The sequence below is a fragment of the Schistocerca americana genome, chromosome 8 (genome assembly GCF_021461395.2).
Source record: "Schistocerca americana isolate TAMUIC-IGC-003095 chromosome 8, iqSchAmer2.1, whole genome shotgun sequence".
NCBI classification, from domain to species: domain Eukaryota; kingdom Metazoa; phylum Arthropoda; class Insecta; order Orthoptera; family Acrididae; genus Schistocerca; species Schistocerca americana.
The window spans coordinates 101476341-101494319 of NC_060126.1; the positions used below are offsets into that span (position 1 = coordinate 101476341).

Genomic DNA, 17979 nt, shown 5'->3' on the forward strand with positions numbered 1-17979 from the left:
TGTGAGTGAAGTGAATGTGGAGTGCGTATGAGAGACATTCGCAAGGGGTCCAAAGAAATCAGTATGTCGTGCATCCCGTGAACTCAAAATAGCTCCAATGACTGTGTGGAAAGTCCTTTGATAGAGGCTCAATGATGACGACAAAGACAAGCGTTTTGAGTTTTGTTCGGAGTTGCAACAATTGAATAAGTACGAGGATGGAATTCTTGATCACTTAATTTTTAGCGATGAAGCCACTTTTCACACTAATGGGAAAGTGAACAGGCATAATTGTCGAATCTGGGGTACAAAGCATCCACACCACTGCATTGAATTTGAGTGCGATTCCCCAAAGGTAAAGGTTTTTTGTGCCTCGTCATGTTGAAAACTGTATGGGCCATTTTCCTTGTCGAGAACACTGTCACTGGATAGTCCTACTTTGACATGTTGCAGCAATGGCTGATGACTCAAATGTACATGGACTCTCCGTTCATCTTTCAGCAGGATGGGGCTCCACCCCATTTTCATTGGGAAGTTTGTGGGTACCTGAACACGGAGCAGCAGCATCATCAATGGATCGGCCATGCTACAGAAGGAGACAGCTGTTTCATGAAATGGCCTCCCAGATCACCAGATCTCACTCTGTGTGACTCTTTTCTGTGGGGACACATTAAAGATCTGGTGTATGTACCGCCTCTACCACATGACGTAGCAGAGCTCCAGGAGAGAATACGGAAGTGACTGCCACAGTCGACGATGCCATGCTGGGACAGGTATGGCAAGAATTCGATTACCATATTGACGTCTGCCGGGTCACTCATGGTTCACATGTCGAATGTTTGTAAAAAAAAAAACTTTTAGACTTTCTCTTCAAAATGCAGTAAGTATGACATCTGTACAATGTTTAGTTCTTGTGCAATAAATAATTGAAAGTGTTTCCAGACTTTATGTATACCCTGTATATTTATGTAGCTTATGACCATCCAAAAGTTTGAGTATCATATAAAAATGAGAAATAATCCAGCCAAGAAGTTTTCTGTGTTTTTTACTGACAATGTTTCACCTTTATGTATTACATGTATATTTATATACAACATATACTAAAAAATCTGTGGTTAATGCCTGTCTGAAAGTTTATTAGAGTAAACTGTACAAACTGAAAAAATCTGTCAAGAGCTTTGAGATATTTACAATGTTTAATAGAGTATTGTGTAAGAATTTGCATAAAAATGTCAAGAATTTTCAGATTTTTGGTAACAATGTTAAAATACAGCTTGCCTTCATATAGCAGTATAGATTTCTTTCTCAGTACCTGTGTTTGTATTCATGTTCCACATGTTAAACGATAGTTTTTGGGCTGAGACTCTAAAATTTCTTGAGGAAAATGCCTACCTCACTACTACATTAAGAGTACACACACAGAACGATTAACTTTTTATTGATGTCTAGCTTTGCTAGTTCAATGGCTGCCAATTTAAAATATTTATCTAAACCCATTGTGATCAGATCTCCAGCTATACAATGTGTGTCCCTTCTGATGTAAATCCACAATCCCCCACATTTTAACCCTCTTGTAACCCCAGTCACATTTATGTAACAATGTTTATTTGGATGTTGGCTCATTCCGCATGAAATGAGCCACGTGGTCATTTTTTGAAAATCAGTATAGTAAAGATTTAGGCATGGTAATACACTGACAAAATATCAAATTTAATGATTTGAAACTCATTTTTATTGTATTCAAGATATTTAGTTATGAATTGTCATCCCAAAGATTGTAGTTGACTATACTCCATAAACCCAAAAAAATCTTCATTATATTGGTTGAACTGATATGCTGTCTGTGAAACGATGATGCAACAATAAGCACCTTACTGTTTAACAAAAGATTTCCTTTATGTCCTGCACTGAATTTTCTTCTGGTAAGCTTTCTTTTAATTTTTTTCTCTTTTTGAAAGTGACAGGAATTACTGTCACACCCGTGACAAAAAAGGATATACAGTTTTCTTCTTGTTTGAACAAATACTTCAAAATTTTTAATATTCTAGGAGAGTGAGGTTATGAAAATATATTAACTTCTAAACCTATTAAGTTTTGGAAATAACTATTTTATCCAAAAATGTTGTCACAGGTGTGACAATATGCACACATTTTTAAAGGTATTCCAGCATAATGAAATACCAGTATATAAATTTTAAAACGAGCTGTTTCTGTTCATGTGAAATCTTATACTGGTGAGATTTCAAATAAATACAGGTCTATTGACATTACAAATAAATGTAATAAATGTAAATAATGTAGATGGTGACAGCCTCGACGTGGCCTACCCCCCCCAGTATCGTGCCGCACAACGATCGCATTGCGAGAAGAAAATCGAAATGCTCCGAACGAGCTGCGACACGAGAAGCAAATGTCACCACCAAACGGCAACCGGACGTAGTAATACCTCCCGGCCCTCACAGGCGAAGTTACGCAAGAGAGCGAGACAAATGCCTCAGTTTCCCCCCCGGAGCCAAGTGCGTGGACGAATACGTATATGCCAAGTTAACATAGAAGGATACACGAGGACAAAAGGAGACATCCTCACAAAGCTACTAACAGAAGAAAAAATTGATGTGCTGACCTTGCAGGAAACACATCTATCAGAAGAAAATATCTCGAGACTTCTAATACCAGGCTATGAAATTGTGGGCTATAAAGCCCATAATAAACACGGTATTGCAACACTGATCAAGAAAGAACTGGTTGATAATATTGAGGAAACTATGCACCACGAATTTGCCGTGGGAATCAAACTAAACGATATGACTGTGTATAACGTGTACAAGCCACCTTCAGAAAAATGGGAACAACCTGTTTTACCTAACCCACAACACCCTGCAGTCATAATTGGCGATTTTAACTCCCACCACCCCAGATGGGGCTATCAGTCTTGCGACAAAGAAGGACTCATGCTGGCAGACTGGGCAGATATAAATAATTATACATTAATATACGATGCAAAAGATACCCCCACCTTCTGTTCAGGAGCGTGGGGCACAACATCAACGCCCGATCTTTGTTTTGTCTCATCTGGAGAAACTGGAATAGCACTTTCGTCCAAGAGAACTGTACTGAGCCGTATTCCTCAGAGCCAACACAGACCAGTTATTATAGACCTTGGGATCCAAATACCAGTAATAAAGAGCCCCCCTATAGCCCGCTGGAACCTCAGGAAGGCTAACTGGGTTAAGTTTAAAGATACCATTGAAAATAATGTAAACAGAATTCCCCCAATTCCAGAAAATTACGACAGATTTACGAAGTTAATTATTAAAGCGGCACATAACTCAATACCAAGAGGAGCGCGGAAAGAATACATCCCATGTTGGACAAAGGAGTGCGAACAACTAATTGATGAATATAACAAAACAGAGAATCCAGAACTAGGAGAACAGCTCATAAGAGCTATGGACGAGGAACGCAAACAGAGATGGCAAAAGCGGATGGAACAAATGGACTTTACGCACTCCTCACAGAAGAGCTGGAGTCTACTGAGGAAACTTGGCGGAGCACAATTCAAGGGACGGAACATCAATAATAAAATGACCCCTAACAAGATATGCTCTTCTATACTACAAACATCCAGAATCCATGCCTCCGCCTCGAAGAAAAAAGAACTGCACCAACTGATGAACGAAGAGCTAGATGCAAGCGAGGAGGAAGCAGGTTTAGCGAACTGGGTAACACAAGAAGGTAAATATAGCACTAAAGAAAATGTCACCTGGTAAAGCAGCTGGCTGTGACGGCCTTCTTCCAGAATTCTTGAAGAACCTCGGGCCAAAGGGAAGAGCATGGCTGTCTTCTCTTTTCTCTAATATCATAGATACCAGCCGGTTACCAAAGCAATGGAAAAACGCACAAGTCATAGCCATCCAGAAACCAGGGAAAACAGGAGAGAATGCTAAAGATTATAGACCGATATCTTTATTGTGCACCACTTATAAGCTGTTTGAACGAGTCATCCTAGGCAGAATAGAAAGTAAAATAGAAGCTGCTCTTCCCCCAGAGCAAGGTGGTTTTCGAAAAGGAAGAGATTGTTGCGACCAAGTTCTCGCCCTAACCACTTTCATTGAAAGAGGTTACCAAAACAAAAAGAAAACGGGCATGGTATTATTAGATCTCACCTCAGCATACGACACCGTATGGACAAAAGGGATACTGTATAAACTGTCAAAAGTCGTGAAATGCAAGAAGATCATAGATCTAGTCAGAAATATGTTGATAAACAGGAGATTCAAGGTATCTCTGAATGGGAAAACAAGCAGCTACAGGACACTACAAAATGGTCTCCCCCAAGGGTCTGTGCTGGCTCCATGCCTTTTCAATTTATACATAGCGGACATCCCAAACCTGGAATCTCGTTCTTTTATGTATGCAGATGACATCGCTATCGCGGCTCACGCCAACACTTTCGAAGAACTGGAAGAAATTTTAAACAGGGATCTGGAACGACTACAACAATATTATGACAACTGGCACCTCAAAGTAAATCCGACTAAATCCGTGGCATCAATAATGCACTTGTGTAACAAAGATGCAAATCGTGAGCTAAAAGTGCAAATAAAAGGTAAATTGTTGAAAAACGATAGAACGCCAAAATATCTGGGTGTTAAGCTAGATCGCACTCTCACATATAAGAGCCACCTGTACGAAGTCGCCCAAAAAATGAAAACAAGAAACAACATCATAATGAAACTGGCAGGAACAACCTGGGGATGTTCCACTGAAACTCTACGCACATCAGCACTGGCACTTCTGTATAGTGTAGCGGAATATTGCGCACCCGTCTGGGCCCGCAGTAGGCATGTCAGATATATTGATGTGCAACTTAACGAGACAATGAGGCTCATAACAGGAACAGTAAGACCCACCCCGAAACCTTGGCTGCCCGTCCTTGCCAATATCGAACCACCCTCGATTAGACGTGAAAGAGCAATCCAGAGGTACAAAGAAAAGTTCAGGGACCTACCTCCTCCCCCTGACAGATTGATGTCAAGAAATCCCTTCTGGAAAGAACTCAAACAACAGATTGATATCGATAACCTGTGGAAACAGCAATGGCAGGAAAGCAAAGTGAATAACAGTTTCCTTATTGAGGACCCATCTCAACGAGTTCCAGGCTTCCAACTCCAACGTAGAGTGTGGGTAACTCTAAATCGTCTGCGGACAGGTGTTGGTCGGTGCGGATATTTGTTGAAAAAGTGGGGTTTCTCCCAGGACCCCAATTGTGAGTGCGGAGAGAGTCAAACCATGCAGCATATAGTTGAGTGCGACGTACACGGACTTAAGGCAGGAAATCTGATGGACATACATGTGATAAGTGACCAAGCACTTTTGTGGCTGGAAACCCTGAAAATTTTATTGTAAATCATTGTTAATGTTAATTTAAATTTTTATGTTGATGTTTGTAAGTGTATCACGCTTTGCCTGTAGCTGAACGAGAAATAAATAAAATAAATAATGTATCTTGCATTCCCAGATGATGACTTCTTCAACAGAAAGAATGAGAAAACAGCGGGATAAAATGAAGGAAGATCCACTGAAAGATGAACACTTAAAGGAGAGAGAAAGGGACAAAATGAGAAGAATGAAGAACAGAGAGCAACTGCTGATGAACCAACGCAGTCTACTAAAATGAGAGAGAATGATAAAACAAGACAAATGTTGTGTAGAGGAAGAAAATGTAAAAATATGGCAGAAACAAACCATACCAGTGAATTAGGATCTTATAAATGTTCCCAGGCATTAGGCAAAGCTGTACATAAGGCAAAAAAATCACTTGCAAACAGACGAAGGAAACAGACTGCTGTTGTCAGAAAACTGATTAAGGAACTGGATCTTACTGACATTAAAAGAAATGTTAAGATATTCTCAAAAGGGTCAAGAAGTTTGCCAACTGAAAAAAGAAAAGTAGTTGAGTATTTTTGCCAAGATGATGTTAGTCGATACTCCTGGTATTCACGATGCAAAATCTGTTAAAGACTGTAGAAGAGGAATACGAGAACATGTTCAGAAGCGGTATATGATTATGACTGTGAGGCCTAAGAGGAATTTAAGAATTCAAACCATGATACTCCATTAGGAAAGTCAACATTTTATGAACTAAGGCCAAGTCATGTACTACCAGTTTCAGAAACACCTCAATGTGTGTGTGTGTGTGTGTGTGCGCGCGCGCGCGCAAATCATGTGGTTCCAGATTTTCCTATTTCTACTAAAGAGTTGCTTCAGAAAATTACTTGTGATGTAGAAAATGAGGATTGTATGATACGAAAATGCAGAAAGTGCAAACATGACTTGTCATCGCGGTTGACTGATGAAAATTAAGATAAAATTCTGTCCTGGAAGCAGTGGAAGGACTATGATGATATGCCAAAGTTGGTGGAAAATACATCAACACTAAAAGCAGCCACTGAAGAGTTAGAGGACCAGAGGTCAACATTTAAAAAGCATTTCTTGATAAGAGAAAAACAAGCCAAATATTTTGAATCTTGTAAGAAAGTGCTTGCAAAGAATGATGTTGCCATGCAAGTTGACTTCGCCGAGAACTTTTCTTTAATGTCACAAGATGAAATTCAGGCTGCACACCGGAGCCATAAACAAGTAATATTATTCACGTGCTGTGCATGGGATAGTCTAAAGACTATTTCTTCTTATGCAATTGCAAGAGATTATCTTTCACATGACACATTTACAGTTTGGTCCTTCCTTGAAAAAATTATATCACATCTAAAACAGCAGAATCGAAATTTACAAAAAGTTCATGTGTTTTCGGACAACTGCACTGCACAGTTTAAAAATAAATTTACATTGTCCTGCTTCTGCTGTACCAAATCCTGTTTGGGAGTTGAAATTGAGTGGAACTTCTTTGCCACTTCACACGGCAAAGGGGCTATTGATGGGATAGGGGGAATAGTGAAGAGAACTGTTTGGAGAGGAATCAGAAGTCGGACAGTGGTGGTGAATAATGCAAAGGAATTTTCAGATTATGCGAGTGGTAAATTGAACGAAGTTTATGTTCTCTGCGTTTCAAGCAGTGATGTAGACAAGAAAAAGGAGCGACAGTCAAGACTTTGGGAAGATGTCATTTAAAGTGCTTTCTAACCATTATTTTCGAAACTATGACAGTCACCATATTTTAGCTGCAGAAACATCTGATAGTGAAATGACAAGATATGAAATCTTTTGAGAGATCCCTAAATATAAGAAACAGCTGAAATTTTCTGAGGTTTATTCAGATTATGAAGTGTCTAATGTTCAAGATAACCAAGCAACATCAGAAAATGAAGTACAGGTAACCATAAATCCAACTAAGGAAATTAAAGCTGGAACCTTTTTGATCATCAAGCTACAGAGTGAGAGGGGAAATGGACAGAATTTTGTTGGTGTTTGCCAATCAGCGTGTGTGGCCGATGAATCAAGGTCATGCATTTAAAACCATGTGAGTACGAAAACAAACTCTTTTGTGCTAATGAAAATGACATTTCAATTGTTTGTTTACAGAAGAATGTTGTTAAAATTTTGAGTCGTCCAGCAATTCAAATGAAAGGAAATGGAGTTTTTTTTTTATTGCTTTCATGAAACTATTTAAGCATTTATTTCTGTGTATATTTCTTTAGTTAGCTAGTTGAGTATTCATTCTTTTATTTATTTGAACATGACAATGCTTCATTCTCCATATTGTGTATTATGTTGAGCTAACAGAGTGTTTCAGTTGAATATGAGCCGTCTGTTAGTGTCTATTAAACAAATGCATTTTTTTATTAATTTAACACCAACACCACATGTTATTTTTTGTACTGCAAAAAATGTAATGAATCCATTAACATCCTTTAATTCTCTGAAATACTGAGAGAAATTTGTAGATGTTACGCCCGTGACATAATTATGTCACACCCATGACAACAGAAATTACATTATTACTTTGAAAATAATGTAAATTTCTTTCTGATATTTTCATGGCTAATGCAGTAAGTTTTTAGTATTATACAGTTATTAATTTGTTTACATATAATCATTCAATGCACAGATTTTTCCCTGTAGTGGTCAATGTGCTACATTGCACTTCTGAATTTTGTCACACCTGTGACATGTGATTTTTATTTAATAATATACGTTTCCATCAATTGCCAAAAGAAAATTATATTCATACTTAGTAATGTAATCAATTTCCTTTTAAATGACATATATTGAAAGAGGAACCTTTAATATGGGACATTTTAAAATTATTACAGTTCATTTATAGAGTTCACTGTCACACCTGTATGGAATCAGTCTGTTACTGATCTGGAGTCTGTGGTAGTTCACCAATGTCCATTGATACACATTTGTACAATCATCACATTCTATGACATGTACTAGGAACAATTGTACAAATATTATCTTTGGCCACGTTTGTAGCTTTTTAGGTGCACCAGTGAAGTTGGTTGCCATCTGCTGCCCAAGGTATGTAAGATCCTTTGTTTATGTAACTAACTTTGTTACACCACTGAATGCACTTTAGTAATAAACCAATTCAGAAAGCAGAAATTTGGGGTTATACATTTATATTACTGATGCCAATACCAGCTGAAACACTCTGCTAATAAAACATTACAATAAATAATAACTGCTGAGGGCACTTTAAGGTTACATTAGTTGTATGTACAGCAACTTCCTCATTCACATGACGATACCACTATATATGCTGTATTTCAGTGCCTCTATGCTAGTGCTCTCTAACACATACTGCAGTGCTGTTCAAAGACTGTAATTCAGCTCTGAGCTGGCGTACTTTATTAATTATTCTTAACAGGGTGATTATCTTAATGAAGAATAATTAATTTTCGGCAAATTTTTGGGGTGTTTGTCCTGATTTGATTTTCTCTCTTGATAAATGAGTGCACAGTCCCATATGGCACAGTCTATCTTCCATATGCATTTTTAAGAAATCTCTAAACAAGTTGAGGTAGTTTACAGGGAGGGGAACCTGATATCAGATATTCTAAAAAAGGCCTGGTCCTCAAGTTATTCCTCAAACTTTGACACTATTGTGTCTCTATATAGTTTGCTGAACTTCTTTCTACTTGTTTTAGCTGCCATCGTATATGGTTAATGTTCATAAAATTGCCCCATCGTCTCAGCAGGTTCAACGTGGACATTCACAAAATTATATCTGTACGCCTTGTAACGTACAACTGCGCTACATCTGGCTCTATTTCGACAGACAGTTTTACTCGCCAGTAAGCAAATTTTAAACAAACATAACTGCTGATTTCAAAGACGGGTTTTCGTACTGACAGTTGTGTCTCATATATCATAATGGCGGTACTCCGTTTCTGCCGAAAACACATGCAAATCGCTTGTATACATATTGCTTGTACTGTTTGTGTGCCTACGTGTCAACTGCAGCAATCTGTACAGGTACATGATTTCTGGGGTTGATGCAATATTAAATACTGTAATACGAGTAACTGGTTAGTGTGACCATACAAATGTCAAGTAGCATTCGTTACGAGCATTATGCTGTAAACATGTACATGATATGCTGATCAAACAATGACTTACAATCACCGTGCTTTCTGAATATATCCTCAGCTTCACGTAACAATTCTTCATTAACCTGTGGCAACAACGCTATGGCTTTATTCTCTGTTTCTACCTGCATTTTTTTTATCTAGTAGGTTATATCGGCAATTGTTAACATCACAACCTCCCTAAACGCAAATCAGTTCGCCTTACAGCGGAACTTATCACACATAAGTATGCCACAATTCCTGTTCTGACTACTGACGCAAGCATCTGATTCTGATCCAAGGTTCGCAGTTCGCGCCGCCAACGATTAAAATTTGCGCCCTAAGGTATACAAAGAGTTTCGTTCATGAATATACGGAAAACAAATGTTACATCCTCTGCGAAGTTGATCTTTGGGAAATGAGAACTGTACAACTGCCGTTCGACTCAAATCGGTGGATTTGTCTGTGGTGACAGATTGGTCTTGAAGGGGGAACATGGGGGTATCGCCGCTTACACCGAGGGCTAGGTTAGTTTGAAAGGTGATAATTTGGTTGAGAGTTGGCGGAGCCAACAAGTGTGAAAGCCAGATAAAGGTTGTGCGTAGAAGATTGTAGCCTCAAATTAAAAACTAGAACGCCTACATCTGACTCCAATGAAATTAAGTATGAATGAGAAAACATTGATAACAACAGAAGACAGCTAATAAAGAAAAACTAGAATGGCATTTGCTTGAAAATTATCATGCCGGTACTGAAAATAGATGGCGGAAAGTGAAGATATAGTGTGTGTTAGCTCCGCAAATGTGAACAAAAACAGTGGTAAAAAGTGTGCAAAATGTAAGAAACAAAACATTTACAGTGAAGAGAAATGTGTTACATGCCATATGATTGTAAAAATATCAGAAGAAAGGATGGGAAAATCGACAAATTTCGTTAACGCAATCGCGAGTATAGCGTCCACATCGTCTTCCGGTCAACCTCGTGGTGAACATTATCGTGTATACTCAGACAAATGCTACTGCAACAAGCGAGCGGCGAAAGGTATTATGTGTGTTAAATGCAAAACCTTACACCATTACAGTTGTGCAAGTGCTAATACGAAACAAAAATTCTGGGCTTGTCGGGAATGTTATGTAGACGACATTGAAAAAAAAATTGATCAGTGCAGAATGCGAAAGTGAAATGATTGCAACGTTGCTAACTGAGATCGGCATTTTAAAACGTAAATATGAGGCCTTAACACAAGAAGACCTACAGCCTGATATATTAAAGTATAAAAGCGAACTGCAAGAAGCAAAAATAATAATACGTTCATTAACTAATGAACTACAAAGACAGGCCTCACATAGAAAACACGCAGAGATCGATGAATTTCAACAGAAAATGCATACCAGCGAAGCGAAAATCTGCGCCCAAGTGAAATATTTGTCTCCAAGAATAAATAATCAATCTTCACGAAATCTCACTGAGTTAAATATCTACTCAGATAGCCACGGACGCGGACTGGCGGAGGTACTACGAAACCATTACGATCTGAAAGTATGCAGTCTTGTGAATCCAGGAGCACCAATGCGGGAAATTATTAGGGACGTTTTACTGGACAAACAAGACAACAAAAATCGTCATGTTGTATTAATTGGAGGAGCAAATGACGTGTATTGTAACGAGTTAGCTAACGCTATTATCAGTCTCAAAAGTGCCCTCAGTTCCATAAAAAACCAAAAAGTAACTGTTATTGGTATACCACATAGGCATGACCTCATATCTGCTTCATGTGTGAACGCCGAAATTAAGGAAGCAAATAAACAGATACAAACAGCGTGTAAAGTGTACCCAAACATAAGATTTCTATCAATCGATTTCCTGGATAGATGCAGCTTTACAAAACATGGCATGCACCTGAATAGAAAAGGCAAGTCATCTCTGTGCAAAGCAATTTACGAAACGTTAGAACCATATAAAAAACAAAGTATCTATGAGTCAGTACCAGCCATTGTAATGAACTACCAATACATTACTGGAAGCAACCATGGAGGAAGTGAATCTGTCTTGGAGACAACAACTAAAGCAGCTGCAGAACCACAAATTGCTACAGCAGCACGATCAAATTCAGTAACAACTGCAGCACCAGCAAAACCAGCAACATCTGAACCAGCTCAAGCAACAAGACCAATAACAGCAGCAGCACAAGCAACAGAAGCAGAAATGGTGTCAACAACTGTAGCAGTTCCACTACAGTCACTGGCAGAAAAGAGGAAGGAAACCACAGGCATCAGTAATTACAGGGCAAAACCAACAGATACTACAACAACAGATCCACCACCAACAGAAACAGTGCCAATAAAAGAATCAAAGGCAGCAACAGCACGAAGAATCCTGTCAGCACCACCACCACATCCACTACCACCACCACCACCACCACCACCACCACCACCACCTCCGGCCACAGAAGCACCAGCAGCAACAACAGCAGGAGCAACTGAACCAACAACAACAGTAGCAGCAGCAACAAAACCATCAACAACAGTTGCAGCAACACAACACTGCCTAAGGAGGAGTCAAAGACAAGGTAAATCTACATCATTAAATAAGGATTTTTTATGGCTTCAGACAAAGAAATGGAAAAGATTGTGACAAATCAGCAAGAAAATTTGCAGATAAGTCACAAATACTATGGAAAAAGCAGCACATTACCAGGTAATGACAAAAGAAAAAATACTTGCAAAACAGTCAGGATAATGAGTCAGAATATTCAATGCCTCAGAAACAAAGTACTAGATCTAGAAGTAGCTTTAAATAATCTTGCTGATGTCTCTTGTATTTGTTTATCTGAACACTGGTGCAAGGCTAGTGAATTAAGTCTCATAAATATAAGCAAGTTTAATTTAGCAACACATTATTGCCAAAGTGTTTTTAAAAATGGTGGGGTATGCATTTACTCTAGAGTAGGACTGCAGTTCAAAGTGAAAACAGAATTGGACCATCTAAATATAGAAAAACATTTTGAATCATGTGCCATAGAGTTAAAAACTGAGGAGAAGAGTGAAAAACTAGTTGTCATTACAGTATATAGATCTCCACTGGGTGACAAAAACATATTCTTCAAAAAAATAGAAGCAGCATTAAACACTTTTTATAGTAATGAAGTGAAATTATTTTTATGTGGAGATTTTAATATTAACCTGTTAATTGAAAGTGATGAAAAAGACAGCTTTTGAGTATACTCAGCAGCTTCCACATGAAACCACTCTTTACAGAAGCCACCAGAATAACAGAACTGTCATCTTCTCTTTTAGACAATATTTTCTCAAATATGGAGAATGGTATCACTGAGCCACTAAACGTAAACTTAGGTCTTTCGGATCACAATACACTATTAACATACATAAATTACTCTATCCCCAAGGCAGTAAATTATAAGTGGGGATACAAAAGGCACTTCTATACAGAAAAAGTAAATAGTTTCATCCAGTTGTTAGCTTATGAAACCTGGGAAGATGTCTTTGCACAAACAACAACCGAGGAATCTTTCAATGCTTTTTCTAGTACATTCATGTCCCTATTTGAGATGTGTTTCCCAAAAAAGCTCACAAAGATCAATGTCATGCCTAGGAACACAAGCCAGTGGATAACACCTGCTATTAGAGTATCTAGTCAAACACTAAAACATATCAGTCAACTCAAAAAAGATAACAAAGATGAACACTTCACAGATTATGTTAAGACATACAAGAAAATTTACAGGAAGGTGATCAAAAAAGCCAAGACAATGCACAATGACAGTGTAATTGCTGGGTCAGCAAACAAATCAAAAGCTATATGGAATGTAGTAAAAAAAGAAATAGGCACAAGCAAAAATATTAGAAATCCAGAGGACTTTGTTTTAAAAGATGATCAAGGTGTGCTAGTCAGAAATCGTACTTTAGCAAATTACATTAATGACTACTTCATAAATAGTCCAATCAATCTGCATAAAAATTGTTCTAAGATTAGTAGAACATCAATCCCAGAAGAACAAAGTGTCAATTCATTATTGTTACCTCCCACAAACAAATTGGAAGTTAATCGAATAATAAAAACAATGAAGAATAAAATGTCCTCAGAGATTGACGAGATACCTTGCTCAGTCATGATGAGATGTGCTAGTGTCATATCAGACCCACTCTCACACATCATAAACATATCATTTTCAGAAGGTGTCTTTCCACAACGATTAAAAATCGCAAAAGTAAAACCATTGTATAAAAAGGGCAATATACATGAAGTGGGAAACTATAGACCAATAGCTTTATTATCGGTATTTTCAAAAGTAATAGAGACAGTCATGAAAAACAGAATTACAAATTACCTCGAGAAATTCAATCTATTGTCTGTAAACCAACATGGCTTTCGCAGAGGAATGAGTACAGAGTCAGCCATCACCCAATTCATTGAAAATATTGTAACGGGGGTAGATAAGAACAACAGTACAATAGGAATAAATTTGGACCTCTCAAAGGCATTCGATACTGTCCAACATCATATCCTGCTAGACAAATTAGAATATGTCGGTATACGAGGAGTAGCTAAAAAGTGGTTTCAGTCATATCTCCATAATAGGAAACAGGTAGTAGAAATTGCAGCAACAAACAGTAAAAACCAAAGTATTGTTTACAGATCGGATATTCAGACTGTGCCAATAGGGGTACCACAGGGGAGTGTTCTAGGACCTCTCCTATTTCTTCTTTACATAAATGATATCAAGATTCCAGTAAATGGTACTCATATAACCCTGTTTGCGGATGACACAAACATTGTAGTAACTGACATAAACCGGGTATTGCCAACATCTGCAACCAGAGTTATAGAATATTTGCAAAATTGGTTTGAAGTGAACAAATTAACCATAAATATCTCTAAAACTAATTATATCCATTACAGGAAAGCAAAGTCACACTCTGATCTAGATCTTAGAATACAAAATAAGGAAATTGTGAGAGTTGCTACCACAAAATTCTTAGGTGTACATATAGATGAAAATTTAGACTGGAAATCCCATATCCTGTATCTCTCGCATAAGTTAAGATCTGCTTGCTTTGCTTTACGCGTTATTAGCTTTGTATGTAGTATGGAATGTAGCAGAGCTGTTTACTTTGCTTATATACATTCTGCTATTACCTATGGCCTCATCTTCTGGGGTCATAGTAAGAAAAATCTCAAAACCATCTTCACTCTACAAAAACGAGCTGTTAGAATAATTACCAACAGTTCAAGGCTAACTCCTTCAAAGCAATTATTTAAACAGCTGAGTATTCTACCCCTACCATGCCTCTATATACAGAAAAGCGTAATTAATGTAAAACGAAATATTAACAATTTCCAATCCAACTCGGATCTACATACTTACAACACAAGAAAGTGCAATGACATTCATATAAAAAGAGTTAACAAGGCTTTGGCGCAGAAACAAACAAACATACAAGGAAGCAGATTGTATAACAAACTACCGTTAAAGATAAAATAAATAAAAAAATTGTCTTCATTTAATGAAGCAGTATTCATATTTTTAATGACCAACTGCTATTATAGTGTAAAAGAATACCTGGAATAGCTTCATACTAAACAATTATATTGATGTACTCTGTGCCAATAGTAATTTTTATCTGACTGTTGCTATGATCTAAATAAATAATATGTACAAAAGTGCTAGAATTGTATGTGTTATATCTAAATGTCAACTGTGTATTCCATGTAAAAAGTCTTTCACATACATCAATGTAAATAATCAAAGTTGTACATGCTATTTCAATGTGGTCTGATGTTATGTAGTCCACTATGCACATCTGTATTTTGTATAGTATTGTTCACCCTATATGTGTGTGTGTATATATATACCATGTATTTTTTGACGAAATCCATGCAATGTAAATTGTCTCTGGACGAATAAACTACTACTACTACTACTACTACTACTTTACATTATTCATCAGTGTGCTGTAAGATACATTCAAAACTTGTTCCCCTAAGGAAATAAGAAAAAAAATGAGGGAATTTCCAGGGACACGGCCTCATATCTGCGTATTATTGGCTCACACCTGGTCTTCAAAGACTTGTAACTCTGTTAATGATTTTTCATGACAAAAAATAATGAAGTAGAAAAACCAAACTACATAAGTTTCAAGAACAAATACAACGCAGAAATTATATTAATCAAGCGCTAAGTCATAAAATAAATGTAAAGCAGCCTGGACTATTGTCAAAACTCATCTGAGGAGAGGTAAAGATATTATCAAAAACAACTGCTGTGATTCAAGTGTCAACTGATTCTTCATTAATCCAGGCAATGTAAATAACACTACTGCAACTGAACATTTTAATAGCTGTAAATATGTCAACATCCATAATGCAAATCATGAAAAATCCTTCTCACAAAATTTTGAAGATTAAGTTCCTGTCTGTAAATGGTAAGAGGTAGAAGAAGCAATACTGCAACTGCAGTAGCAATATTAAGTTACTCAAAATCGGAACACATTTGTGGTTTCTTCAGTTTTGCGATGAAAGAAATTGTGAATGTAATAGCACACCCGTCGCATTCTCTTACATACCAGATGTTTGTCTGTGGTTGTTTACCTTCATAATTAAAATTGATAGACATTACTTCCCTGCACAAAAAGGCGAAAATCTGTCCATAAATGGGTAACACATGCCTAAAGCAGCAGATCGACATCATAGTTGCTAGACTTAAGAAAAGTCAAGACAGTCACATATATATGGAGGAAATACTGTTTGACATGTTGCCTGTACAGACAACAGTGTATCACTATGTATGTTTAAAAACGTCGCCCAGAAATGGCTTAGAAGAAAAGCATGTGGTACAATAGAAGAGTTCAATATGTGCCCTAAAGGTAATCTTGAGTACTAATAGAGTTTCATTTAAGTTAATGTTAGATACATGAATATACTGAATATATATTGTATGCAGTACGGTGAAGAACTTTGCATCTTGGTAGACAGCAATGATCTAAAATGCCTTTTATGACTATTTGTTTATTTATGTAATTGTATATGTAAATGTGTATATATACAAAGGACAACATCAATTGCTTCTTTAATGCTTAAAGATGGATAGTAAATAAATAAATGAAATAATGTAAACGTTTGTGCCATATTTAACCAGTCGATTTTATCTGAAGACCAGTTTACTGTAATCATTTTAGTTGCTCGTACTTGGGTACAAGCACAGAATAAGTTATGGTACAGGGTGCCCTGTTTCATGTTTTAGTGGTGTTGCATACTGAGTGTGGGTTTTGTCTGGGATTGCACAAAATGGTTCATTATTATGGATTTAGCAGTCTGGCCTTTGTGAGAGGGAGACTTAATCTGGCTATGATGTTAAAAATCGGCTGGTGTGAAGGTAAGGTCTGGATGGTGGCTTGAAACTAGTGAACCTGTCAGCGTTAACGAGACCCACATGACAAACACACAGAGTCCAACATTCAGCTACCAGCTATCCTACCAGATTGCTACCTATCTGACTCTGATTGAGCTTCTCTGCCCAACTCTGACTTGTAACTTACCCACTGTGTGACTGCGGCTGTCTCAGAGTAGCCATCTCCTGAGTTTTTTTCACATTTTCCCTTCGACCCTGCTAGCTTTTGCCATGGGTGACTTTGAAGGGCTGCCACCACCTTAAGGGCTCTGCTTATACTTTTTCTACAGCAGTTCTTCAGAGACTGGGTGGAGAGAAGAGGTTCCTCTCTTAATGCAGACACACACTGCACTGAAGATCTGACACTGGCTTTTCACGATGTAGCATTGCCCCATCAAGGGCCCTCTTTCTTTCTCCTTCTTGTCCTATATTTCTCTGTCTAGCAAGGAGTGCCAGTCACGCCATTATACTATCATCGTATGTGCTGAGCGCACTTTGACTAGATGCCTATAAATGGATCACTGTCCAGTAATGCCCTGATCACTCTGTGTGCTCATAGATGATATTTTTATCGTGTCTGGCCGGCGGACTGGGGTCTGGCAACTAGAATCACTTCCCAGTGGCTTCTTTTGCCATGTCCTAGAATTTAACTTTAATCTTACTGGCTTCTTCATGTGGACATAAGAGCATACCTTCCGCAAAGAGAGACATTTCGAAAACTGCAAGAATAAGCATATATTCCATGTTGAAAAATACTTTTAAAACAGATTCAGTAAGCAAAATTTCTACATTCTATGGGCAACAAACCAGCACATATTTGTATAACGAACCGAAATATAAACCTGCAAAAACTGTACACAAAGTACAATGATGTTATTTCAACCATAGAGAATGAATTCAAATAAAACTGCAGAAAATCTAAAACTAAAATTTCAGTAGGCTTAGATGTGTGCTGAAACAATGCACACAGCATACAAGCAATGCATACAAGCTCTCTCAAGAAACATAATAATGAGTCATTTACGAGGGTCGGTCAAAAAGTAATGCCTCCCATTTTTT

The 17979-nt window shown here is 37.6% G+C and overlaps 1 protein-coding gene across 2 annotated transcripts in view; it reads right to left on the reverse strand.

The window, feature by feature from the left end:
• LOC124544936 (zinc finger SWIM domain-containing protein 7-like) overlaps positions 1 to 9843 on the reverse strand; it is a 60630-nt gene extending 50787 nt beyond the window's left edge. For both annotated transcript variants that reach the window (XM_047123684.1, XM_047123683.1), the window contains exon 1: positions 9565 to 9843. In XM_047123684.1, coding sequence (XP_046979640.1) covers positions 9565 to 9664 — 100 coding nt within the window. In that variant the 5' untranslated portion in view covers positions 9665 to 9843. The remainder of the gene's footprint in view (positions 1 to 9564) is intronic.
• Positions 9844 to 17979: the final 8136 nt, after the last annotated feature.